This window comes from Hippoglossus hippoglossus, chromosome 6 (genome assembly GCF_009819705.1).
Source record: "Hippoglossus hippoglossus isolate fHipHip1 chromosome 6, fHipHip1.pri, whole genome shotgun sequence".
Taxonomy (NCBI): Eukaryota; Metazoa; Chordata; class Actinopteri; order Pleuronectiformes; family Pleuronectidae; genus Hippoglossus; species Hippoglossus hippoglossus.
Genome location: NC_047156.1, coordinates 12,940,296 through 12,967,440, shown reverse-complemented (window position 1 = coordinate 12,967,440; position 27,145 = coordinate 12,940,296). Strand labels below are relative to the sequence as shown.

General features: G+C 40.2%; 1 protein-coding gene and 1 long non-coding RNA gene across 2 annotated transcripts; one reads left to right on the top strand and one right to left on the bottom strand.

Moving 5' to 3' along the window:
* The first annotated feature begins 9,138 nt into the window (after positions 1-9,138).
* On the top strand, positions 9,139-19,461 carry LOC117763486. Its single transcript, XR_004614171.1, has 3 exons — positions 9,139-9,451; positions 9,568-9,636; positions 16,852-19,461. It is a non-coding gene; the product is annotated as an uncharacterized LOC117763486 (long non-coding RNA).
* Positions 19,462-20,393: 932 nt separating this feature from the next.
* On the bottom strand, positions 20,394-24,917 carry lysmd4 (LysM, putative peptidoglycan-binding, domain containing 4). The gene is made up of 3 exons (XM_034588638.1): positions 24,792-24,917; positions 23,170-23,447; positions 20,394-22,584 (listed from the first exon to the last, which is right to left on the bottom strand). The coding sequence occupies exons 2-3, from the start codon at positions 23,431-23,433 to the stop codon at positions 22,027-22,029; spliced, it is 822 nt and encodes a 273-aa protein (XP_034444529.1). The 5' UTR covers positions 23,434-23,447; positions 24,792-24,917; the 3' UTR covers positions 20,394-22,026.
* Between the last annotated feature and the right edge of the window lie 2,228 nt (positions 24,918-27,145).

The following is a 27,145-nucleotide window of genomic DNA, read 5'->3' as shown; positions in this document are numbered from 1 at the left end:
TATAAAATATAATCTATGAATTCTGAATGACACATTTGTCACAAAATAAGCTTGATATTAAAAAAGCGCAAAGTCTCCTCGGTAACAAGGTCGTGTACATTTCTGAAAGAGAGTCTGACAGCTCCAGATTAGTCAACAGCTCCAAACAGGCTGTTGACTCTGACAAAAATAAGCAGCCTAAGTCTGTTCTGACCTAAACAGCGCACTCTGATAAACAAGCGAGCAGTGCACACACACAATGACAGGCAGGCTGAACACACAGAGTAAACACGGAACAACACACAAACATACACATACACACATTATCTGTCATACAACAACATAAAGAGAGAGGAAATGAGGGACACAGAAAGGGCAGAAATAAATGGTGCTTCGTGAATTCACCAACAGAGAATAAATTAATGATCACAGGAGATGTTGTGTAGGTAATGTGTGATGTGAAAAAGGAAAATATTTATTATTTGTCTGTTGGTGTGAACAAACAATGCTGCTTGTATAAACCATATAAAGAACTTGAGGGAAACAACAGACACAGCATTTACGAATTATTGGAAAATAAAAATATTGTTATCTTAATTTAGAAGTGACAAGTATTTTCTCTTTGTTTCTTCGTCACACCTGAATCTAGCTGGCATGAGGCATCGTCACATTAAGTCACAACAGAGGTAAAAATGGTAAATAAACTATTTATGCAGCGCTTTTCGAGTCTTATTGTCCACACAAAGCACATTGGCCCGTTCACACAGCGTTTCTATACACACACCATTCATACAGTGCAGGCACGGCTGTCAGGGGCAATTTAGGGGTTCAGCATCTTGCCCAAGGACACTTTGGGATTGGAGGCGTTCTGGTTAGTCGACGATCCGCTCTACCCCCTGAGCCACTTGGCTTGTGATCCCTTGAAATGAAGTAAGGCTAAAAAAAACAAAATTTTCATAACATACTTTTATATTATACTGCTATATTAAATACTTTATGATTCAGAGACACATATTTTCACTCAAGTAGAAGTATACAGATTTAAAAACGTGTGTAGTCTCTAACAATAACACACACACACACACACAGAAGGAGAAAGATGGTGAGAGAGAGAGGGAGAGTGTGTGTTATTGATTCGACAGCCAGTTAATTCAAGTCTTTTGTTACCTAATACAGTCTGATCTATCGCCGATCACATCCTACAGCAGTGCACTGAATGTTGATCCTCTTTCAAAAAGACACCTGGGAAAAGAAGGAGGCAAATATAAAGAGAGGATTTCTGTAAACACTGACTCACTCTCATATACGCCGACTGTGTGAGTTAACAGCAGAAACATACCTGATACAGTGCAATGTGCCGGATGACCCTCTGTTTGTTTTACTTATAAAAACCACATGAAGAGACATGCATCAAGAACATGAGATCAAATTACACAGAATACTGCATTAATCCTGTAGCTGTCAAGAGCATGTAGAAATGTAGTCCTCAGAGGTATGCCGCCGCCATCATCATTATCATCATCGTCATCATCATCACCACCATCTTCTTCTTCTCGGTTTGTGTCTGGACGTCTTGTGGCACATAGCTGCCTCCCTCCCTTTGCGATTAAGAGTAGAGTGATTCTTTATCCACAGGTATAATCCTGACAGGGAGGAATTCAAGGACTCCTCATAATCCTTTACTGGGTTCTCGATGGGATTCAGCATTCAGAGTGCGTGTGTTTATTTCTCCAGTTTATTCACTTTTGTAGCTGATCGGTCAAGGTCAACAAACATATGGTCGGAAAAACACATTTTACAGGACGTCTCCTCATATAACAGGACTAGAGGGAGAGAAGCTTGCATTGATCACAATATTATTCCCCTCTGTATGATCTCATATGACAAGGGACGTGATGAAGAAGTCACACAATAACATCATGTGTAGTTCAACAATACAGGTGCCCGGTTTCCTCCAGACCTCATGCTGCAGTACAAAGTGCTGGAGTGTTGCTTGTGCCTCAACTATCATTCATGCCTGATCTTTAAAAGTAGAAATGTTCTTCACAGATATGCAATTTTACAGTAGACATGATTTAAAACTTGATATATTGAAAAATAATGAATGATCATGTCGCGGGACAATGACGTCCTGATGACGTAAGTATGAAATGTCATTATTACAAAACAAAAACATTAGTATTGCCGGATTGGGTTACAACACCCCCCTCTGATGCTTTTCAGTGTAATTGTCTTTATATTAAGGTGTGATGCCAGAGCAGATCTTTCCTCCAATACCATGAGCAAGTAGTTCACAGTTTGATGTTTTCTTCACAGTCTGTCCTCCTGGTTCTCCATCTTGACCAAGTTTCCATACAGGCCCACAGTGCCACAGTGTCAGTGTTGTCATAACATCTGTGTTCCGTCTCTCTCCCTAAATAACAATCTTCTTTCTTCACACTATTCTCTATTATGAAGCAGTGACGCACCCTCTTTGAATTTTCCCATTCTTTCTGCCACACATCTGTTATGATTCTGTTGATAATGAATCTGTACTGTACAGACGTCAGTAGTGCTGGGTACAGATGAGTCCTGATGAGTGCTCGCACCTCTGCGTCTCTTCAGCTTCCTCGTTCCCTTCCACATGGACTGACACCCTAAGGAGCCCCAATGTGCCTCCAGCCTATTTAATATGATAAACAGCTCCAACACAAGGTCTGACTGGGCCTCATGTGTCATCAGAACTGGGTTATGGTGAAGCTGAGTCTGAACATATGACTGCACTGCATGTCAAGATCGAAATCCCCCCCCCCCCAGACAGTCATTCGTATTTTATATATAACAAATCTGAAAAGCAAATCATTATTTTCCAGTTTTAGTGTCTTGGGCGTCTGCATAAATCTGGAGATACTGTTGCAAGTTGCTGCCATCATGTTTTTTTTGGTCATATTTGAAGTTGGAGTTCTCTCCAGCTGTTAATAAAGTCATTGTTAGTTGCGGCGCTACTTTTGTTTACAGTGTAAACAGTATGAGGCAGTTGTCTATCACAGACCTCACCAGGTCACAACAGCTTTATACTGCAGCATTTTTCTGTTCATAAACAGTCATCATCCTCCAACAGCAATCAGCAGCATTATTTTTAAAATTATTTTTTTATATATATATTTTATTGAGCATCCATATTACAAGGTATCCACAGATTAAAAAGGGAAAAGGGAAAAGGGAAAAGGGAAAAATAAAACAAAATAAAATAAAAAAATATATATAAATGAATAAACAAATAAATAAATAAAATATAAAAAAAACATAAGGGATACAGAAAGAAAAAAAAAAAGGAAAGAAGTCCCTCAGTGCTCAGCCAACCAACTCCTCAGGTACCATGTCAAGAGAGTCTATAAGGGACAATACATGGTTCCAGACTTTGTCAAATTTCTTCATGGAGGCATTAGTTTTTTTACATATCAGAATAACGTCTCCATCAGCCGTTTACTGGGTGTATTAACATTGACACAACAAAATTTACAAAAATTAAGCCCAAATATCCCGGGTACTGGTGACGCCATCTTGTGCTTGTGATGTCTTTTGCAGTAGTGATGGTGGAGTGGAGCTACGGTGTCAAGGTCCTGTTGATACACGTGCTTGACCAATCGTGAGTCAGTTCACTGCACTTTTACATCATCATATAAGTAATTAAAACCATCTTGCCAGTAACTAAACACTTGAACTTACATCAGTGGCAAAGAAAGTAACATTTATTACATAATCATAGAAAGTATATATAAAAAATAACATATTCAACATTCATGACAAACAACATTCCGCTCAACTGAGAAAAAGAAAAGACGCCACATGTCTGTCTTACTTTTTTTCTCCTATAGATTCACTTCGGTAAACAGACTGTAGTTATTGTGAAATGTGTATTGAATATGTGGAATATACTGACGCACTGTATTATTCTGTGTTCGTAGCTAATGAGAAACATGCTTACAGTGAATGCTTTCGATTTATAAAAGCTGCTAACGGGTTCAGTTGTATACAAGCTGCATCTTAGAGCAGTGTTGTCATAACATAAACCAGATGTCTTTCTGTGCTGCATTTTTTTTTCAGACAGAGAAACACCTCTTTGGCGTCTAGTGTTTAGCTCAGTGTGCAGTGGCATAGATGGAGTATTTAAAATAGTCCAGTATAACCAGGGGAGAAAAACAAGGGGGGGGGGGCTGATGTCAGTTAAATAAATTATTACACGCTGTATAAAGGAATAACACTGGTTCCAATGATACAAGTGGCTCTGCTCTGTCTGTAACCTACGCACAGTGTGTCTGGATTGCAGGAGAATTACTTACACCCTGTTGTGGTGCTTCCCCTGGCTGTTTGGGTTTGGACGTGTCCCAGACAAAAGCCTGTCCAAATAAGATCAATGTGTTCGTGCTTCTCTGCTCGGAGCGGGCACTTTCCTGCAGCTCGGGAGCTGAGCAGACTGAGAGCGAGGATAAATGAGCACTTTGGAAGCTTAGATTTGCTTAGATGGCAAATATCACACATTCTCAATATTCACAGGGCGGCCGTGGCTCTGGAGGTAGAGTGGGTCGCCCACTGACCAGAAAGTCTGCAGTTTGAGCCCAGTTTCCCCCATTTTGTGTGCCCAAGTTTCCTCGTGCAAGATACTGAAACACAAATTGCCCCTGATGGCTGTGCCGACAGTGTGTGACTGTCTGAATGGGTGTGAATGGGTGAATGACAGAACTGTACTTTAAAGCTTTTTTAATTTTCATCAAGATTAGCTTTATAAAATACAGACCATTCACAGTATGAAGGATATAACTCAGGTGCATCTTTGCATCACTTTTATATAAATAATCCCAATTTAAGATGAAAGAGTTTTCCATTTATTGGTGCAGAATTCAGTATTTCAAACAGCACGTTATGGGGATTTGCATGATTGAGTCAGTTACACATTAAAATGGCAAATCCAGGTCATCATTTGGTACCTGCTCCCTCCACAGCTCAGTTACTGTATCTTGCCAAATTGTAACACAGCTACTTAGTGCATAGCAAAAGCTGCGTAATAAGAAACGGGGATAATGATCATCAGAACTTTCTAGCACCTAGTGGGCTCACTCAGTGCTGTGGTTGTAAACATATAATGGCTTAATGGCGGGACAATTTGGAAGCAGCTGGAGGCAAGGCGGCCGAGGCAGCTGTTTCACTTCAAACCAGCGGGGGGGGGGGGGGGGGGAGATGGCAAACTGCAGCTCTGCATTAGCATGGCAGCACACACATGTCCATGCATACACAAATATCACACTCGGTGAGGTAATTAAATAGTAAAACTATGGGATTAGAAAAAAAACGAAGCAGAGGCAGTCAAAGATGTGAACCTGTGTTTAACTCAGGGGATGAATGTGGAGAGGATGAGCGTCTGCGACCTGGACACTAGAGAAGAAGGTGTTTACGACACAGTCAGACCCAGAAAACACCATAAAGTTCTGCAACAGGACCATCACATTGTCTATTAAAACCATAGTCGCTCTTCACTCATAATAAGACACATGCAGATGTTGTATAACTACAGATGTCGCATCCAAACGCAGCAGCACACTGCAGGTAGAGCACTTTCTCACTTTCTCATCCAATCTGATCATAAAAAAAATCTGTATTTAAAGAAACTGGAATCCAGAGACGTTAGGAGCTGCAGCACCCTCTACTGGCGGCTGCTGCCTTTTAGGTTTGTGGTTCCTGAAAACATACCCAAGGTCCACAAGAAAAACCATCAGTCACATTCCCTCAGCCACAAGCTTAAAAACTATAATTTCGTGGCTTGAGCACGACGATTTACTTGGACAGGCTGCCTGAGGTTTTGTGATCCGGCTGATCTCAGCTCCTCAGCGTGAGTCCGTCATGTTTGTTGTTGCCCCTTTGAAGCATTCAAATATAAATTAGCACTCCATGTGTGAAACAAAGCAAATATGTGTTTATGTTTTTTTTAATTTTTTTTAATCCATGTTGTAAAAGGTCGACATGTGCTACCCTGAGAGAGTGAGCTGTCGTCCTGGCGTCTGCACGATCCACACTTTGTCACAGAGCGTGATTATAAACAATGAAGCCGACTGTGGTGCCTGTTCTCAAGTGGAGAACCACTCGCGTTCGCTCTCTGCACAAGCACATATTGTACACAGAGCTGAATATTTCTGGCACCTGTGCAAACACACACACACACACACACACACACACACACACACACACACACACACACACACTTGCATACACACAGACAATCATAACATCTATTTTTAACAGTATAGCTCTGGAGTATTCCAACCAGAGAGAGGACTGAAACTTGAACAGACAATTTGTGATCCTCCCTTTTTTTTTTCCTGCAACAAATATTAATACTAACACACCTAAATACTGCTCATACCCTCGTCCTCACCTTGACACTGAGCTTACTGCATGGTGTGTCATAAGGATTCAATGAGCAGTCGTTTTCAAAAGTCTTATTCCACCCGTGCACTCTCCCTATTCAAAACAAGCTGAAGAGGGTGAGACAGCTTTCACTCAACGATACCACGCTGTGAAGCAGCCACACGAAAAAACACTTGACCACCTCTTATTTACAGTCCTGTGCTAAAACAGATAAATGGCAAGTTCGTCATCACAATAACAAAAGCACAGAGGACGAAGTAGCACAGTCGGTGGAAGACTGAGCAGCTGCGCCGCTTCACCTTCTGCAGTAAGTGTACACAAACAGTCGTCTCCTCCTCGAGCTTTACTTCTATTTTGCCAGTGATTATGAAGAATATGGTAGCGCTTGACCCGTGAATGTGACAAATGGGAAACAGACTGTCCTTACAGCTGTGAACAATTACAAACACTGGGTGGAATGTTTCTCTGCCGCTGATCTCAGGAATGTGCATCATTGCCCTTTGTCCTCTCGACAAATTGGGGGGAAAGTCAGTTTAAGCCGGTGTAATTCGTACATTAGAGGTGTTTGAAAGTGGTGGATTCTTTTAACTTAAACTGATCTTGACACCTGTGAAAAACAAACAGGTTTTAGATCATTCCGTTTGGACAGGAATTTGAAGTGTCGTGAAAGTTTTTGCTACCTTAAGAAAAGATTAAACTTTAAATTGAGTCTAGAAAAGATTCAATTTTCTGAAGATAATCTATGTTTTCTGCGGAAAATTCACAGTTTAAAAATATGAAATATATGGAGTGATGAAAGTGTGTAAGTTGAAGTGGCAGTGAAAATATGAGGAAGTTAAATCTGCCGTTAAAATTGAAGCAATGAAGTGTCAGATTAAATTTAAGGACTGACTGAAGTTGAAGTATGAAGTATATGATGGGAGCGGACGTGTCGGCACTGAATGAATTTGGAATAAATTGTGTCTCAGCAGTTGAACCTGTGAGAGAGAGAAGAGCTGAGGGTTTTTGTGTGGTTCAGACGTGAGAACTGAAAAGGTTTAAAGTGTCAGTTTATGTGTAAAGAAACTAGATAAGGTATTGTACTGTACTGTACTGTATTGTACTGTATTGTATTGTACTGTACTGTACTGTACTGTACACACCATGCAAACAAAGTCACTGTATTGATATGATGTGTTTTCAGACACAAATAATACGGTGAATAGATATTAATGGAATACACCAAATTTTTAGGCCTAGTTTACAAACTGAATCAGTTTAGATATTATTACATTAAACTTCTAATAGCTCCTAATCACTGTAACACACAGAGTGGAAAAACAGAAATATACATTAGATCTTAAAAACCCCAAGTTTAAGTAAAGTGAAAAACATTTAAATTTTTGACAACTCTTCTAAAAATAAATCTACATTATCTCATAAAATCACAGATTCTTCAGCTGAGAAAAATGTGTCTTTTTCTAACCAACAAAGAGACACAAAAACCCACCCATAACAGTTCGAGGTGTAAATCTCTGCGCAGCGCCTCAGCTGTGCAAATGAGGACGGATCCTTCTCAAAAAATCTCCATTCCAACCTGACAAGTTTAAACAAAGCAATTTCAGGCCCAACTGCACCGGCAGTATTGACATGCCTTACCAGGCATGTCTCACAGGAAGACAATAATTTGTCTAGTAACACGAGTGAAATGAGCTCAGAGTCTGGACGCTGTTGGCTCAGGGCAGACTGACACTGAGTAACTTTATAGAGGACGTCTCACATTAGGAGGAGTCATTCACAATCAACACACTCCCATCTCTCTATATTTATTAACCTGCACATATTTACATCCCAGCTTTGTGATTTATGCAGTTTTGATATTTGAGATTTCCCTTTTATTAATCAGCTATTACTTTATCATAGAAAACCGATCAGCCATTTTATAAATCAATTATAAATTTGGATTTAATCTCATGAGATTTTATATTTTAGTTAATGTTAACAAATCCCAAGATAAAGCTAAAACCAACATGCAGCAATAGCTCTAAACTTTTCAACATCCCCGGCCTCAGTGTGGCACTTCCCAAACTCCCAAACTCATCTGGTTCTACTGAAGAAACTTGATCTTTGCAAAACATCACAAATACCTTGATTTAATTTTTTAGAAAATGAAATAGTCATTTCCATTGGGTCATTTTGTTTTTAGCAAATGTTACTCAAACTGTAGTAAACAGTTTATTCAAATTCTATTACAGAAAAATGTTTGGGGTGTCGATATAAAAGACCATATCACATGTTTTTAAGTATAAAACAACGTGTCATCCAATGCTGTGTCTTGCTGCACAGACAATAACAGTTAATTGGACAAATTCCCTGTTGGTTTTTTGTCTTGTCTTGGTATTTGTTTACAATAAGAACAATATAGAATATCACCAGACCTATATCCTTTAATATTTACTACATTTCAGGTTTCTGTCTGCGTGAAAAGATCCATTATTAGCACATTTTTTAAAAGAGGATCAGCTTTCGCTTTGCACTTCCCTCAGTGGGCCCGAGGGCTGAGGTTGCTAGGCGATAGTGGCTATCTCCGTGGTGACGTGATCCCCCTTGGGCCTGGTTCTCACTCATCACCTCCACAGAAAGATACAGGGACGTACGCGCACACACACACACGCACACACTGAGGGACCAGTGCCATCCCTCTCTCTCTCTCTCTCTCTCTCTCTCTCTCTCTCTCTCTCTCTCTCTCTCTCTCTCTCTCTCTCTCTCTCTCTCTCTCTCTACTCTTATCTCTGGGAGGCTGTTGTCACTCACTCATGGCCGTGCTGAGAGGGGCTTCGATGGTCTGACCTGATGAGGCTTAGAGAACACCTCTGAAACCTCTCGGGTGTCAAGGAGATCCAGATGGTGACAATGAGGAGGCCCGGGGAGCAGGAGCAGCTCAGCACCTCCTCTGTCCACCGCTCAAACCAAGTCATGAACACAAAGCTCTGTTTATTCTTCAAGACTGGATGAGTGCGGAGATTTATCTTGAAACATTTAAATATCCTTAAAATACAGCTACTTGTGAAGTGTAGCTCACATTCCTGAGGTAAATATATTCCTGAGGTAAATATATTCCTGAGGTACGCTTTATTTTGAATTTGATTGATGGCAGTTGTTCAGGTTATGTTGTCAGATTTGATGAATACGCTGTTGATTTTTTAGGAAGTATTTGGAAATAGGTACAACAGTTTGAAGGAACGTCAAAGACAAATTACATCCTGTCATCACAAAGTAAGTCCCACTAAACATGATGAATGATTGCGCCCCTGAGACATTTTGTAGACATCATATTTATTATATAATTACAACAAGAATCTAAAGCCACACTAGTGCCTTTGTGCTGCTGCATTTTCTCACAATGTCAACATATTGATGTCTATTGGGTGTAAAGTTTGCCATGTCCGCCATGTTAGCGTAGTGTGTTGTCATGCTAATCTATGCTAATTAGCACTAAACACAACGTACAGTACTGAGGCTGCTGGGGATGTCATATGTTTTCTAGGGAAACCACTGGACAAAACAAAAATTTGAGCTGATGATGGTGTAAAGGGAAAAGTCTGTGGACTCGCTGAATCACTCTGACTCATCCTTACGATGATGTGACTCACCGACTCAAATTTCATGACACTGCCTCCAGTAGTTGTTGAGACATTTCGTTAAAAAACACAATGTGAACGTCATAGTGGCTCAAGAGGAAAAGTCAAGAGATTATATTCATGGAGACTAATGTCTGTACAAAGTTAAGTGGAAATCCATCCAGGTGTTTGCTGAGATATTTCAATATGGACAAATGTGGTGGACCAACCATCATTTATCACAAGTCACTGATAGTTTGACCAAACGCAAGGAAGTAGCCTACAAGTTCCAAGTTTAAGTCCCAGAACTCGACCCGGGTATTTCTTTTCAAGTCTCAAGTAAAGTCAAACTAACAAGGAAGAATCATTGGCTCCTCACACCAATTGATATATTACATTATAAAGAAACTGTCATATGAGTCTACAATGACACTAAGTAGAGCAGACACCTCTGCCGAGGCCCAACGGCCCCAATCAAGCTGCACCATATTGCACACACTCATGGATATCAGTTCACCAATTCTTTTTATTAAAATATAATTTTTGATGATTCATTCCCTGGGGAAATGGTGAAAATATATATATATTTTTTTTAATCTCACAATGTTAACCCTGAGGAGTCCTCAGCCAATGTTTGGTCTATCTTTTGAGAAAAATATTGCCTTATGAACAGGAAACACATTTTTTACTTTTGTTTTTAAGCTCTGACATTTGAACCAGTCACATGATCTGATTACGCTGGTGCGATTGGTGAATCGAGTAGAAGAAAGTGATACAAAAATGTAATGGGTTCAATCCTTCCACTAAGTTTCATGGAAACGTTTGTGCATTTTTTTCAGGATCCTGCTGACAAACAAACTGCCAGGGGTGAAAATACAACCTCCTTGCCCGATGATAGAGAATAAGAGTCAGCGAGTCCATCTTTGGCAGCATAACAGCTCCTCACCTTGTGTCAGGTCAGTCAGAGTTTTGCTAACTGACAGATTCAATGACTCCTTGATCGACTAAAATATAAAAGTACTACCGCGTGGCAGTTACAGTATTCACAGCTAAAAACCTGATCTGAGTGGCTCACAGATTTTTCAAGTGTAGAACAAAGTCTGACCTTTGGCATCAGGTTACAGCATGTTGGGAGACTTCATTGTCATCACTCTGACACACGCACACACAAATGCAGTGTGTGTATGACAAAGCACAGAGTGGAATCATGTTTTCCGTTCCCCTACTCTTCCTCTCCAGCAGCTGTATCCATGGGAGCACAAATCAGGTCAGAAAAACACATCAACATGGAGGAGGTGATTTCATATCAGCTCCAGAGTGAGGAGAGAATGTGTAAGTGTGATTTTATAGTGCATTCATAGAGCAAGTCATCAGAGTATAATTAAATTAAAGGAGTTGGGACAAGAGGCAGGCGGAAAAAAAATGTTTCTCCACGCAACACATTTCAGGTCGAGCAAATGATGGCTATGAATAGATTGTAATAAACAGACTATAAAAAGACTTCAGTGGTGCAGTTTGACTGTCGTCCACATTCAGACTTAATAAAACAGTTTGTACGTCATCAGCTTTAGATTTTCTTTGTCACACTTCATATATTCTTTACTAAATATAAAAAAAAAAGGAAGAGGGCCCACTTTGACAGGTGTTTGACCCATAACATATCAGTGTGTGTGTGTGTGTGTGTGTGTGTGTACTTTAGGTTAGGGATGAGGTTTTGGTTAGGCTGTCCACAGTGAATGGAAGTCAATGCAGTGGCCTAACAAGGATCGCTGCACAATGTGTGTGTTTACTTGTACTTACATCTTTGTGAGGACTATGGCTGATCCCCACTTTTTCCAAGAGCTGTTTGAGGGTTAAGACTTGATTTCATATTGTTAGGGTTAGAATTAGGTTTAGTCTGCATCATGCCAATGAGTGTCCTCACTAAGTACAGATTTCTCCCAATTTCTATCAAATATCACCCTGGAAAAAACAACAATATATATATATATATATATATATTACATGGGTTAGGGTTTGGGTTTATTTGACTACGTTTTTTGAATACTTGCACTAGAAAGCCCTTGCTTGCTTGAATTCACATGAATATTTAGTAGCATCTACAGTGACAGAACACAGCAACTCTGAAGCTCCGCAGCCTATTTTCTATTTTCTCAGGCTGCCTGTATGTTTAACACAGAGCTGAGAGGCACTGAGAGAAGAGTGTGCTTACATTTCTCAAGGGGTGTATTCCGCTAATCCTGATTGCTATCTCGGTTCTCTTGAATTGGAGAGTGTGTGCAGATACAGTTGGAAACTGTTGATTAGCTCAGTTTCAAAGTAAATTCACTGATGCATCTGTTTGCCAGCTTTCCAAGCAGATACAACTATCTCACATTGCAAACTGTGTCCTTGTACCATTGATTACAAAGGGAGATATTTTCAAACCACAATTACTGGCTCCAGAAATGTTTGACACACATTAGTGACCTACTTAATATTTTGGTAGCTTAGTCACGTAGTTTACTCAGATTTTCCCGGCAGAACTTTTTTCAAATGGGCTGAAATATCTCAACAACTACAGGATGGATGGCCACAACATAGACTCAACATAAAGATGGACGACATGTCTGTCAGTCTCAGCTGTCAATCAAGATGTTTCACCCCATTTGTATATCATCGAATAACTAATAGTTTGAGAAAAAATAATTGGACATTTACTTTGACTATTTAAGTTTGGTCCATGTCCCATCCACTTATATGGTTTAGACAGGGTTTATGACCTATACTGCAGCCAGCCACCAGGTGGCAATTGAGACGCTTTGTCTTCACTTTTGGGGAGGTGTCATGTCGTCCATCTTTATATACAGATTATGAGCTAAACATTCATGTTTTACAGAGGATGAATCCTCCTGATTTTGAGGATCCTCTGACTTTTCCTCTAGCGCCACCATCAGACTGACGGTTATGGTTTTAGTCAAATGCCACATCATTTCCAACAGATATTTAAGGTATATTCAACCACACTGCACATCCTACTTTGACATATACTTTACTCCTGGTTTTCCTGTTGTTGTTCTTCACTATTGATTTTCAATTTCTCGTGGAAAAGAACTAATAAACTGTTCCCTGGTACACTGGTTTCTTCTGACTGTTGAAATCTGCTGACCGATCTGCTTCCTTCTGGAGACTGCAAGCTGAATTAATGACCAATCTACACACGTGTGAACACACACAAATCTGTTTGCATCTCTCACGTCTGCACATTCAGTCCATACCATGCAACAGCTCTGAATGCAGCCCAAAACCTTTGTTTTGAATTGAAAAGGTTTCACATGAATTCTCCCACAGACAGATTTTTTCCGTGTGCCCAACGCCAGATAATCGTCAAGGTTACGTTTCCGTCTCGAGGTATAAAGACGCTGTAACTGCGTCTTTATCTGACCTCGGATCAGGAGCTGTTCGCCAAAGAGGACGGGCTGATAAGTACTCCCCGATGTATGGCAGCTTTGTGAGTCCTGTGATGAGAGATAGACGCTTGTTCCCAGTGTCCGTCCTCCATTGTTGGCCAAGTCCTCGATCATGTTTTTATCAACCTTGTTTTACCTTAACATTCAGCCGGGCTCCACTTGATCTGGCACTTGGTTGTCAAGCAGGAGAGGATGAAGTCTATTAGTGGTCGAGATTGCAGATTACACATGTCGTCCAGTAAAACTACTTAAAATAATCAACATTGTTTTTAATTCACCTAAATCTATATTAAACTATCTTAACGCACAATCACAAACATCAACAATCACATTAAGATACATATCGTTTTATTTAAATACAAAATGGAAGCTGTGAAAGTGTGCCAATCTCTCATTTCACTATGGCCTTTGGGCCGTGTCTAATCTTTGGTGTGTTTCCGACTTTTACGCTGAATGATTTGCAAACGCCAACTTTAACACTGACGTGTGAGCAACGGCAAACGCCAGCACAGCTTTCTCAAGCAAATAAATTTTCCTTTGAAAGACTCCTCTGAGAACATCTGCCCGGGAACATCTGGGAATGGAAGGAAATTCGCCATCTCCCAGCGTGAAGCGCAATGAATGTTTTTCGAGCACATCACAGGGATGAGCAAGAGCAATGAGCCCCGCAACCTCCAAACCCCGACAGGATTTATGGAGTCTGGCTGGAACTGGCTCTTGTTGCCCATGTCATCCTCCAAACAAATTAATGTATTGGGCTCGTAGCTGAGCTGCTGCGGTGATTTTGTCTCCTGGCATAATTACTGTTATTTTTGTGTTTGTACAATATGTCCACAACATTGTTCCAGCTGTTGTTAACAACACACATGTGTGATATGACTTGGACGCAGGCGACAGAGGAGGATTTTCAACTCATTAACATATGTACTCTGCCTTTTCTTTTAAAAATCCCCATGGGTCTTTGTGTGGAATAAAACCACAGACTGAGGAATATCTGTTAATAACAAGAATGCCCCGCCAGTGTGAGGGGAAATTACAGTTCCAGTTTAAAAGCCATCCACTTTTAATGGTCCTCATCTGGCGAACTACGAATTATCCGCCAAGAGTTATGGTGTAAATTGTGCCTGCGACTGGAGAGCTGAGCAGACTGCACCTGGGCTGAAACAGCTGTTTCTCTCACACACACACACACACACACACACACACACACACACACACACACACACACACACACACACACACACACACACACACACACACACACACACACACACACACACACACACACACACAGTTCTGCTGCTCACATCAAGAGCCCTGCTTTTGTGTTGAGGCCTTGAAAATGTCTCAGGGGCAGAAAATAGAAAACTGCAAGGTCTCTTTCGTCGGTTATTTAAAATCCAACAGGTTTAAAGTGTGTAATTTAGCATCTACACGCTGATGGAAGAGAAGAATAGTGTGTCAGTGTTTTCAGTGGATATCTGATGTGTGTAAAGTCATTTAGCTGCTTTGATGGTTGAGGTTGTGTATTGTTTAAATCATATTGTGTTTTGATTTCGTCCGCCCTGCAGGTGTAATGCAGTATAACAGAGAGCCCATATGGCGCCTCTTGTTTACGTCTTAATGTTCTCGTTCAGGCCAAGCAGGTGCTCAGTTGAGTTGCATCCAGTGATTTGGAGATGCATGTCCAACCCATTATCCTCTCTTCAGCCATGCCTGTCTCTGTGAATTCTCTCTTCCTGCCAGTGTTTCACATTGTTCCGTGAGGACACAATGGAGCTCTGCATTTCTATGAGTGTGTGAGTATATGACCCGAGAAGCTCCACTTCAGATAGGATACCGTTTTTAAACTGTTTTCTGGTTTGTGAAATTGCATTGTTATTTATTAAATCTGTTTTTAGTAAAAGGTTTTTTATCCTCTGTTAGTATAAAAATCTAAAACTCTAAACACTACTCTACACCTGTAATGACTCTGTATAGAAATTATCTTTTTGTCACATGATAAACCAAATTACCGACTAGACACATGTTCTTCCTACATTTACAAACATTCAGTTTCTAAATTGTTCAGTTACAAATCAGGGCAAAGGGCCAAAGATAATGTCCCCAGTTAAATGAAGGGTGAGAGGAGGAGGACGAGGAGAAGGAGGTAGAGCAATTTGTCCTCTGACCTATAATCATCCAGGAAGAATATATCTGATTATGCTACAGGACTGAGACTCTGTGTGAAACCAACACATTTAAAAATCGGACAAAAAGATTTTCTATGAAGAACACTTATGTGGTTATGAACTATAGTGTAACTAGAGCTGAATCAGTCTCTGAAAGGTAATTCAAATGTAAACTGCAGTTCGTGCTTTATATTTCACTAATATTATAACTCTTGTATATATGCAATTTACTATGGAGTCAATATCTGTATGGTCGAGGCAGGAGAAAATAAAATAGGACACAACAACAGATCTATAGGCATAATAACAGTAACAGTAACACAGTCGAGTTAAATTACAGAATGCTGTGTATTTCAACACAATCGGTTTGGGCAGCCGCTGCTAAAGACCATAACTGCTGGTGGAACAGTTATTATAAAAGACATGACATCCCACCTCTGTCAGGAACCCCACTCTGTGGAATACTCCTCATCCTCTTTTCACATTGGCCTTGGGATTTGGATTCACTCTTAACGTTTTATATATATATATTTATTTACTTTTAATCTGTCTCTTATCTTACAAACTATATATTCACTCTACAGTGTTTTATATTGTTAATTTTTCTTACACTTTTCTCATCTGTAACATTTCAATTTTTATATTTGTGCTCTAATATATATATATATATTTTGTGCGACCTTTGAATTTCCCTATTGTTTGCCTTCAATTCTTCATGTTTGACTAGTACCTTGTAAGTGTGTTTTGAAAGGTTAAGGTACAGTTAATACACCTCAGGCACTGACAACACGCCCAACCAATCTGTAGTGAGGATTACAGAGACAACATCACCCCTCTGGGACTAATCACTGACGTCTGAGCGCGAGGTGTCACAAACTGAAATTAAACACTATATAACTTCTGCATTCTTCATATACTCTGTGGGTTTAGTTTGAGTATAGAACCGTCCCTCGGGTGAAGACCCCCTCAAACCTCGGCTGGAATGTAAAACAGGTGCTGCACCATTGGTTCCTTCACAGCGGGGGCGAAAGAAAAACAGCCGCCCCTGCAGGAACATGACTGACAGAACATCGCATTCTCCGGCCAGCTGCACCCCCAGATGATCCCTCACTTACACAGTCAGACTTAAGGGATAACATACAGCGTGCATACACTGCGTTGTGTATTCTGACTGAGCTGCATTGAGAAAGAAATTGCACTCCTGTGGTCGATTAGTTTTAACAGCACAGATACTGTTTGTGTTTCTCACAGGACTGAAGAGATGCTGATAAAAACACACTCAACCATCTCAGCTCTCTGCCTGACACCTTGTGTGTTCTTGAAGTGACGCTGGAACATCTGGCCTGGATTTATACATTGAAATTCTGGCCGCGGATTCAAAGAGAAGATTTTTTTTTTTTTAATTGAATCCACTCTGAAGCTTGTGAGACTGAAATGTCTCTTGGCAAGAAGCTTCAAATACATACTCATGTTGCTTTGTCATGTGACCTCTTTCACACACTTAGATATTTTTCTTCTGTTTTTGACTCTTGTGTCAAACTGATTCTGATCTTCTCGTGTTGATCCATGAAATGTGAGTTATTTTTGGAGAATGGATCATCTTGGGGAGAAATTAACTTCATCCTTTCCGTCTAAAAAAGGAGGATAAATGAAAGGTGTATCTTTATCAGAATAGTTTTCAACAAATTCCCTTGTTGTGATTTTGGTTTTGTCCACGAGCGTCTACCCTGCTGCTGCCTCCCTTCCAGCAGTCCAGCCCTGACCGTCGCACATACCAGCACAACACCAAACCTACTGCTCTGCAACAATACACACATTCACAGGCCACAGACAGCAAATTGCTTCTCTCATTCCCCCACCACACCCTGCCTTCGTCCTCAGCCACCTGCAAAACAAACTGTGCTGGAAATTTCACTACAAATTACCCTGTGTCTGCCAAATCCCCCCGGGAGTGGAGGAAATCAAGACCTCGGATCTCCCTGCCCCCCACCAGAGAGAAGAAGAAAAAAAAAAACAGCCTAACTCACACAGAAAATATTCATTCTGTATTTTGGTTTTCTAATATGAATAATCATGATTGATTAAATCTACTTTGTCGTATTAGTTTTATTGAAATTTAGGGTTATAATTTCTACTATTAAAAGTGGAGACATGTCAGAAGAAACTACAGAGAAACTTTCACCAAAAAGTAGGTAGGAATAATAAAACTGTCTGTGGGTGAACAGGAGAAACCACATGAAAGAACTGGGTTGACTTTTGTTGACGCAGATTATACGAACAACCTGTACTTCTGTGGGTCAACGTGACATCGTGAAACTGAGTCTTCATTCCCACTAAGAAAGAGTGAAAACTGAGACCTGCTTTGCTTCAGGGGAAAATCAAAGGAAGGCACATACCTTAGCAGTGAATAATGATCAACAGCATAAACCCCACAGCGTTTGCATAGCAAGGGCCGCAGCGCCTCCTGGTGGCGCATCGGCAGAACTCCACCCAGGCAGGAATGTCAGAGAGAGAGAAAGAGAGAGAGAGGGAGTCAGTGGCCGATGTGCCAGAGAGATGAGTGTTGAAAGCTCCTTGGAAAAAGGATTAGGGCTGTTTATGTTGGCCAAGTGGCTCGCTGCCAGCTGCTCAAGTGTGCAAACTTCTTAAAGCTGCAGAGCTTCGGTCTGTTCATGAATCTTTTCACTCCGTTTGCCCTTCGCCCAGACTGTGTGGATGGCTGTGCTTTGTTCAGGGGGGAAAGCCCCTTCGGCTTCAGCCCCCCACCTCCCTAAAAGCGCACTCTGCTCCAAGAAAAATATATGCTGGATTCAAATTCTGCCTCTCTCCGACACCACCCCTAAAAACGCACCCATACACTGTGTGTATAGGTGGAAAAAGTCACTGTAAATCTACAAGCTAAATGTTTGTACTGTACATTTGTTTTTGTATTTCAGTGTAATCACAGTCACATGTCAGTCAACCCCTTCTGCTCATTGACATGTACTGTGTATTACCAACCACACACGGCATATTGCGTTTGGATCGTCGAGGGTAAAGAATCAGATTAAAGTGAGTAAATCTAACTGCAGGAGCAGACTGGATATGGATTTCATCAAATAAAAGACAGGCAGGGGAGTAGATGTGTCCAGGTTGGAGGTAAAGGGAGAAAAGAAAGAGGGGAGACGGGGGACGGGTGGTGGGGGAGGCCCACCTATCAACAGTAGGATGAGACCCAGCCTGGGAGATGGCTGCGTGCCAGAGCTCTGCGGCCTGGAGCTAGATCAGAGCAGGGTTCGTGAGCTGTACTTATGAGGCAAGGTTCTTGGGTCATGGAATAATAAAAGATGCAGAGCCTCCGCAGCAATAGAGCTAAAGTACTGCTTTTGTTCTGGAGTCTTAGACAATGACAGTAGAGATGTGTAGGACTGATGCTCCCAAGCAGACTTACACACACACATTCACAGGTTTCAGACATTACAAAAAATTCTAAATCTATTTAGCTGTTCCTGTACTTTTGAATCCCCACGGGAGATAAAATGTGTCTGTAGAGCGTCTCTGTGTTCTGTCTGGACGGCAGTGTTTGGGTAAACTATCGTTCAACCAGACGCTCCAGGTCCAGACTCCATTAAAGCGAGCGACCATGGGCCAGACACTGGATTTCCTTTTAGTTTCAACACTGCTGCTCCACTGCTGACCTTGTTCTTGGACTTCCACACAGAGGGAGGAGAAAAAAAAATCATTTTGCCTTTGGGTCTTTAAAATCCAGCTTTTTGTGTTACCGAGTAAAATCCTATTTCATTGCCTCCACCAGTAAGGTTATTCATACATATTCAAAGGGCTTTGGTGCCCAAGACAATACAATGACTTCCTGATATAGGGCTCCCCCTTCAAATTAGTCATTATACAGATCACAAATCCACAGTTGGACAGAATTTTTTTTTTTTAAACTAAGTGCGGTGCAAAAACACAACTCACATCTGTGGATACTTTCTTTGGAGAAGTTGTTAAATGAACTGATGACTGGGCAGAAGTTCAGACTTCTACTCATTGTTAACTGGAAAATCATTTAATAACTATTAGGACAATCATTTAGGAACAAAAATCAGCATATCACTAATCTACATGCAAAAATCCCCATAGATGCAGCCTGACTTCATTCCTGTAAAAACAAACACTACAGTGTCACTGTTTGTGCCTGTTGTGCCAATATCTTCTGATAACCGCAGGTACTGCAATAATAATCAGAAATTGCATTGGTATGAATACAGGTATATTTAGTTGTATATTTTCTGTAGTGAGCGATTTTATCGCATTCGTTTTGCATCTGTGTGCATCTATAATCTCATTGTACAAAAGCAAGTGTGCTAAAATAACCTAATCTTTCACAAAAGACAACATGTTAGAAAATACTTTAAAGACACAATACACACACACTATCTTACCGCATACAATGACCAGTTTATTAGGAACAACCTAACTAAAACTAATGCAATCTCATTCAACAGTCCTGCAATAAATTTCCCTTCATAACTTATAATGTTCATAGACCTGCTGATTTTACTGTGATCAGTTTGAAAGCTGCTGTTTGTGCTGTTGCTGTAAACTGACTCCAAGTTTCTATTAAATACAGCCACGCTCATGAAAAGAGTCGTGCACATCCATTGTCAACTCTTCCAAAGACAATGGAACTCAAATGTTATTGAAATACGTTAATGAAAATCCTTCACCTGTTTTGTTAAAATAAAATAATAATTTAGACTTAGAATTCACAACCTGTTCACAATGGACTTGAATTCCCATCAGACAATAAATGACAGGAGCGTGCAATTTAAATATAACAATAAAGGTTTAAGACACTCACAAGAGTAAGTCATTTAAAAAAAATACAACACCTTGTATTTTAAAAGTTGATGTGAAATGAACACATAGTCAAAACCAAATAATTATTACTGTAAACACACGTTTGGCATCATCAGACTCAGAGATAAGGCACAGGGTGCATTGTCATAACTAAACAATAAAAACTTTGACACACTGAAAATAAGTTAGACCAAAAAGAGGCACACACACGACGCTCACACCCAGGTCAAATACAACATAACCTCACACAGTTTTGGCAACAGGGGAACACCGTTATAAAATATAAAATAAATCTCCCATTTTATCAGTTTAAAAATATATTACTCTGCCACGACAGATATCACATTTTCGCCTGATATCTGACGCTGATATGACATTTAACACACAGTGGTGGAAAGGCAGCTTGTGATAACGCAGAAAGAGATACAACTACAGTGTGGATTTATTCTCTCTAAATGTTTTCCATACAATGTTTAGATTGAGTCATGTGGAGGAGCTTCAAGACACATTTCATAACTCAAATTTAGCAAAACACCTGAGAAAACTGAGATCCCAACCAACATGAAGAGTTTCTCAAGGCAAAGAATCAGAAAACTGTTCTCTATAGAAGCTGTTTGATGAAATGCTGCTGCCCTGCATCGTCACAAAAATGAGGCTGCTAGAATAATGCCTGAGTCGAAAGTTGCAACTGGAACGACCCCTCAAGTTGAAGTTTCGTCTCGGAAGGTCGGAGAAAACTCACCTCCCCGACTTAGAAATACAAGATGGCCGCTTTGTGTGTTAACATTCGTGAAAGCTTTAGTTTATACTGTTTATTAGCACTTCTATATTATTCATTAAATTTGTCGTACACCTAGTATTGTCCAATTACTGACTGTGGACGTGTTACTACGGTGTTAGTATGCGTAAAATGCCACGTAATGTGTTATTATGAAAGTTTTTCGCTAACAATGGCTAGCTGGCAAACATAAACACTGAGCCTGTGCAACTGGATCGATCACAATTTGGGTTATTCGGATATGACGTCCTTCTGAGGGCGGACTCCCGAGGTATAAGTAACGCTGCATAATAGCTCGGTTCCTGTTAGTCAAGGCTAATGCCGGTTGTTTTCCTCCGGAAGGGGGTCATGTGATGGGAGCAAAACAAATCAGCAAAAGCTACGTTATGACCAAAGACACCCAATCGGCAGGCGGTCATGAGTGTCTACGACTTCGTTTCCAAACATCTACGTTTCTTCATCTTCATCAACGCAGCCCCTGAGTTTTCAAACTAAAACGGGACCAGCAGCGTTTCCAAATTGTACCCGCTCTAAACGTATCCGTAGCAGAGTTGATGCATTTTCAAACAAAAATGTAGTTGTGTGGATGTAGGATGAAAACAACTTGGAGCAACTTCACTCCAATGTAACGATTCCAGCGTCTTCACCCATCTTCAGTTACACCATAATAAAAAGGTAAAATTCACTCTTTTTAACTTGATAAAAGCTGATATTTCACTGCGCTAAATCAATGATAGATAAGGCTCTTTTTTGATCGTCACCAACAGTCTTAAAATGTTTCTGGTTGTCTGAGACTCTAGTCTTCACTATGCTGGTTCTTGAAAATGCTTAAGTCCTTTTGTGCTGAGACCCATCCCTGAGTTGTTTGAAGAGGTGATGGACGACTCTAAAGTGCCACTACCATTTGTTGGTGGAACGACTCCATTATCTTTCGTCTTGAAATAAATGACATAAAATAATGGCAGGATGATGCCTATCAGGAGCATGGCAACCACAGCGTTCCACCACTGGATTCCCCAGTCGGCACCGTGACTGGTCAGGCCCCGTCCTCTGAAACCAAACCGTTGCTCTTTCTCTGAGTTACACAACATGTCCTCATCTTGATCGTTCGAAGTCTGAATGAGTTTCTCAATGTCATTATCCACCTCCATGAGAAAGTCTGTGACCTCCTGTGCATGTGGTTGGTTTCTGGCTCTGTCTAGAGTCTTTACTGGGGAATCAGACGCGTGTGGCATCTCTTCTTCATTTTTGTCAGTGTAAGTCTCTGTTAAAACGCTGTGTTTCTGTACCGGTATTTTGATGGATGTCAGTGCGAATAAATCTTGCTCCTGCATAAGGTTGTTCACCCGCTTAATATCTGCAACCTGTTGGCAGAAACAAAAATGGAATTACATTGATGAAGTACAATTGTAGGGGCACTGAGGTACGATTTAGAGAATTAAGTCGTACACGAGAAGAAAGTCATAATAATGCAAGAATTAAAAAAGAAAAGGTGAACCCCTGCCCTCTGGAGTTCTGGATACAAAATCTTGAAACAATCTCATTGTTTATTGAGAAACTACAAAACCCAATATGAAACGAATATGAATTTTACAGTGGAGCACATTTCCTCCTCAACTAAATTAGGAAGCTTCCTCCTTTGTTTCTTCTTCAGAACAGACTCAGTTTCTTAAACAATCTATTCAATGTCCTGATAATGTGGTGCTAATGTGTAAAATGATAAAGTATTTCTATTCATGAAACCTATGAACTTAAGTATCTTAATTTGGTGTTTTATAAAATTTACGACTTGTAGATTTAAAACGTATTTTCTCATATTATGACTGTATTCTCATAATATTGGGACTAAATTCTCAAACTCAGTTCATTTTCCTTATAAGTGGCCCTAATACTCTATCGTACTGAGGATACCAACACCAGAAATCATTTAGCTAATGTGTGTCTTTTACCTTGCAGCCATATTGCAGTGCGAGCTTGTTGAGATTGTCGCCATCCTCCACCTTCCGCTCCAGCAGCTGGACATTCTTCAGTCTGTCTCGCTCCTGCTCTCGAGAAACCAACGGTCTCATCTCCATGACGTTGAACTCCTCGTCGTCTGAGGATACAGAGGAGTCATTCTGTCTCCCCTTGAACAGATACACCTGACCGTCTGCGCTGGCGTGGACGTCCACCGGGGCTTGGAAAGCCTGTGGAGCGGGCTCCCCTCGCCGCATAATGAATCACACGCCTGTAGAAAACAGTTTTTTCTTTATAATTGAACAATTAACATATGAGTATATGTTTATACTAACTCATACAGTACATACATTACACATCAGGCAAGTTTCTAAAAAGGATCTATGTAATATATACATTATTGTGTTAAATACAAGGGTCCGACAGTCTGACACAACTTTTATGTCTGTTTTGTGAGACATTCGTATAGACTGCCATTGATTGTCACTCTACAGTTGACATAACTCTGTTTTGGCAAACAAGGGGCAAAACTAAGATGTACAAAATCCTAACATGGGATGAGCTCTGGATCAGAGAATGACTGGAGTTTTTAATAATAATTGAAATAGTTGCTGATTCATTTTCATGTCAATCAACTCACAGATTAACCCACAAACCCTTTCAGGTCAACACTGAACAATAATCACTGATATGTTATCTAGTGCCTGATAGGAGCATGAGAAGGGTTATGGATGACTGTTTCTAAAACATAATGCATTGTTGCAGACAAAGTCAATTGTCATAGCAGTCCTGAGTCTGAAGAACAATGTTTATTGTGCAGGCACTGATGCATTCAGGGAATCAATTTGACAGAAATCTGTAGCATCAGAGGAGTTAAGTCCCTGCACATACAGAGAAGTGAAACTTTATACAAACAACACACTAGTTTGTCATCATGTGCTGGCAGAACAGGTTGAATGCACCTTGATATTAAACCTTCACGTATAAACACCATTATGCCTTAATATATGCCATCTGTGATGATGGTGGTGGAGACTAACATGTGAGGTGTTCAAGGCAGAGGCCATAACATATGATCCATGTTGATACTCGTCAAAACATTCATTGTGCTTTAAAGATGGAGGTACTGTCACTCCGTTTCTTCACTAATGTTTCACTTGATCCTTTCATTTGTCACTGGTCTGTATTAGTTTCACCAACAGCTTCCTTTTAGCAGAGTCCGATTGTTTACTTCCCGATTCTAAGCGAACAAAACATGAATAAATTAAAACCACACCTAGTAGTGACAGCAGCTTAATGTGTACACATGGCTTACACGTGCTAACTAGTGTTGGTGTTTATTTGAAGTGGTTAACAAACTAAATAAGTCAAGTTGTCGGAAGGTCGGAGCTCACAGGGAGCACCTGAAGGCACCATTAGCGTTGGCTAGCAGCCTGATGCTAACGCTAGCAGGTTAGCTTTAGCTCCAACATGTGTCGGCACCGTGGCCAAGTCAGCAAACCGCCCCCCCGGCTACAGCTAAAGTTCGCTCCTGTGTCTGTACGACCGCGATTAACAGTAAATATGGTTTAACAAACTTTTTTAAACTCGGACTGCGCAGTTTCCAGTGAGTTACCTTCACACTTGTTTTCACAACAGTAACACAAGCCGCCGCCTTCACCGGCAGTCCGTCCCTGCGCTGCTGCCTGCCCACAGCCCGCTGCTTACTCTACTCTGTGTGAGGGAAGTGGAGTCGCCCCCCTCTGGTCTGGAGTGTGACAACATCCTAAACACGTTTTTTATTTCTAAAGAATGGAAAAGAAATAATACAAAAAAGACATCAAATAGATTATGCAGATTTTTGTTTATTTTGATCCGTTATACATTTTATTTGATACACATAACTAAGAGCAATGCTGTCCATTAAAGCAATAAACCAAACTTTAATTAAATTTACAATGTTTATTTTTTAAGAGAGATGTTGATTTTACTTTATGATCCTTTCGGAGGCTGCCTGTTCATGGTGCTGTGTAACTGTGCTGCTTTATACCAACAGGCGTTTTCATTATTTGATACATTAAACTAGAATGACTTTATTTGTCATTGCACTGAATTTAAAGCATCTCCATAGTGCATGCACACACACACACACACACACACACACACACACACACACACACACTACTAAAATAAACACAACCATGAAATAAAAAATACAGATACAGAGGTCCACACATGAGTAATTAACCAACGATGACACAACAGAGTGGCATATTAATCTGTACTGCTGCACCAATAGCAAAATACTAAATGAATTCCAGTAACTTCAAAAATGACAAAGGACATCTTCTCGCATACTCCTGGTGGTTTTATATGATACCCAATCATCTCTGAGATTTATATCTCCATCTGATAACTTTTAAAATAAACAGATGTTAGTTGTTGTGCTTATAGGATTTTATATTAAAAAAGTTAAACCCTGTAGCATGTCTACGTGAGTACACAGTTGAATCTGTACATTTCTTAATCAGTTTCAACCCCCCCCCCCCCCCCCCCCCCCCCCCAAAAAAAAAACATCATAACCATCATTTGATATAATGTTACGTTTTTTATGCTTTTATGTTTTTATCTTTAGTGGAGCTTTCTTTTATGTGTGCTTCACATCCACTTCCACACCAAACCCTCTCTTCAGAGCTCACCGAACACTTATCAAAATTCACAACTTGAATTTGAGAGGTATGAATAAAAGCAGGACATTAAACTTACTTTTAAAATGTATTTTATATTTAAATATTTATGATTATAAATATTCAGTACCCAAGAGCTGCTTTCCTTCTGACATCTGTTGGTAGAGAATCTTATTGTTACTTCAAATCCAAGCCATTGAAGCGTAGGGGCTGTACATTTATATAAGATTCCCAGTATGAGAATAGTGGTGGTGAGTACAACAACAGCAAACAGCTTGGACTGAGAGGGTGCCACAAAGTGAGTACTGGTTCCTCAGGGGAACGATCCTTAGAGGTTTAAAGGTCAGGGTAGTCACGGTGCCTTGTTGGACCACTAGATGGGGCTATTGATCTTTCATATCTCTTGTCCCCATCACTGTTTATCAGAAGAAACTGATGCACAGACAATCTTTGTAATATGGTAAATAAAATACTTTCATCCTATTTCGTCAATTATTGCTTAAGTGAACAGATTGAATTAACAGTTTAATCGTTTATCAGAAGAAAACAGCAATTAGCACCTGGTGGAAGTTCCTCCATCGCACCATATATGACCAAGCAAAGCTCAAAAGATGTATTCTGTCCCACACGCTGCATGGTGTGCACTATCAGCAGAAAGAGGTATGAGCTGCACAGCATATACCCACTTAGAAAATAATGTATTCAGTATAGTCGTAAACCCCAGGATAAACTGAAACCATTGTTAGAAAGATCCTGTTGTATTTTGCTGTCAAAGTTTTTCACAAATTGTACTGGTCAGTGAACACAAGGCAGTTGTATTTACATTGTGAAGAAATATGACCAATGCAGTTCCCCCCACAAAAGACTAAAGTTTATTTTAAGTGAAAGTTTATGTTTTTCTTCAGCTCATGAAAAATGTCATATTTAACCCTTTACACTATTTAAGGGATTGTCTCTATTAGAAATTATGACTGAATGTTTCTTAGAGAATCCCCTTCATGTGGTGCTCGAGGACTTTCCCTGAAGAATACATTTTCTATGTATTGGTAAAAACTACATAATAAACCATCAGTACAAGTCATACTGGTACATCTATGGTATCCAGCTTATAGCAAACAGTAAGAATGTTAACCTGTACAAGACACATGATAAATAGCTTCCAAAGAGACAATGGAAAAGTTGTATGAGAACTTTTATGGTTGTAGGGTTTTTTGTCTGTTCTGAAACAATAATCTTAAACGATCAAGATTCTAGATGTAGGTAACAAATAAATGATAAGAATCCTTAAAAAAGTTGCCTTTAT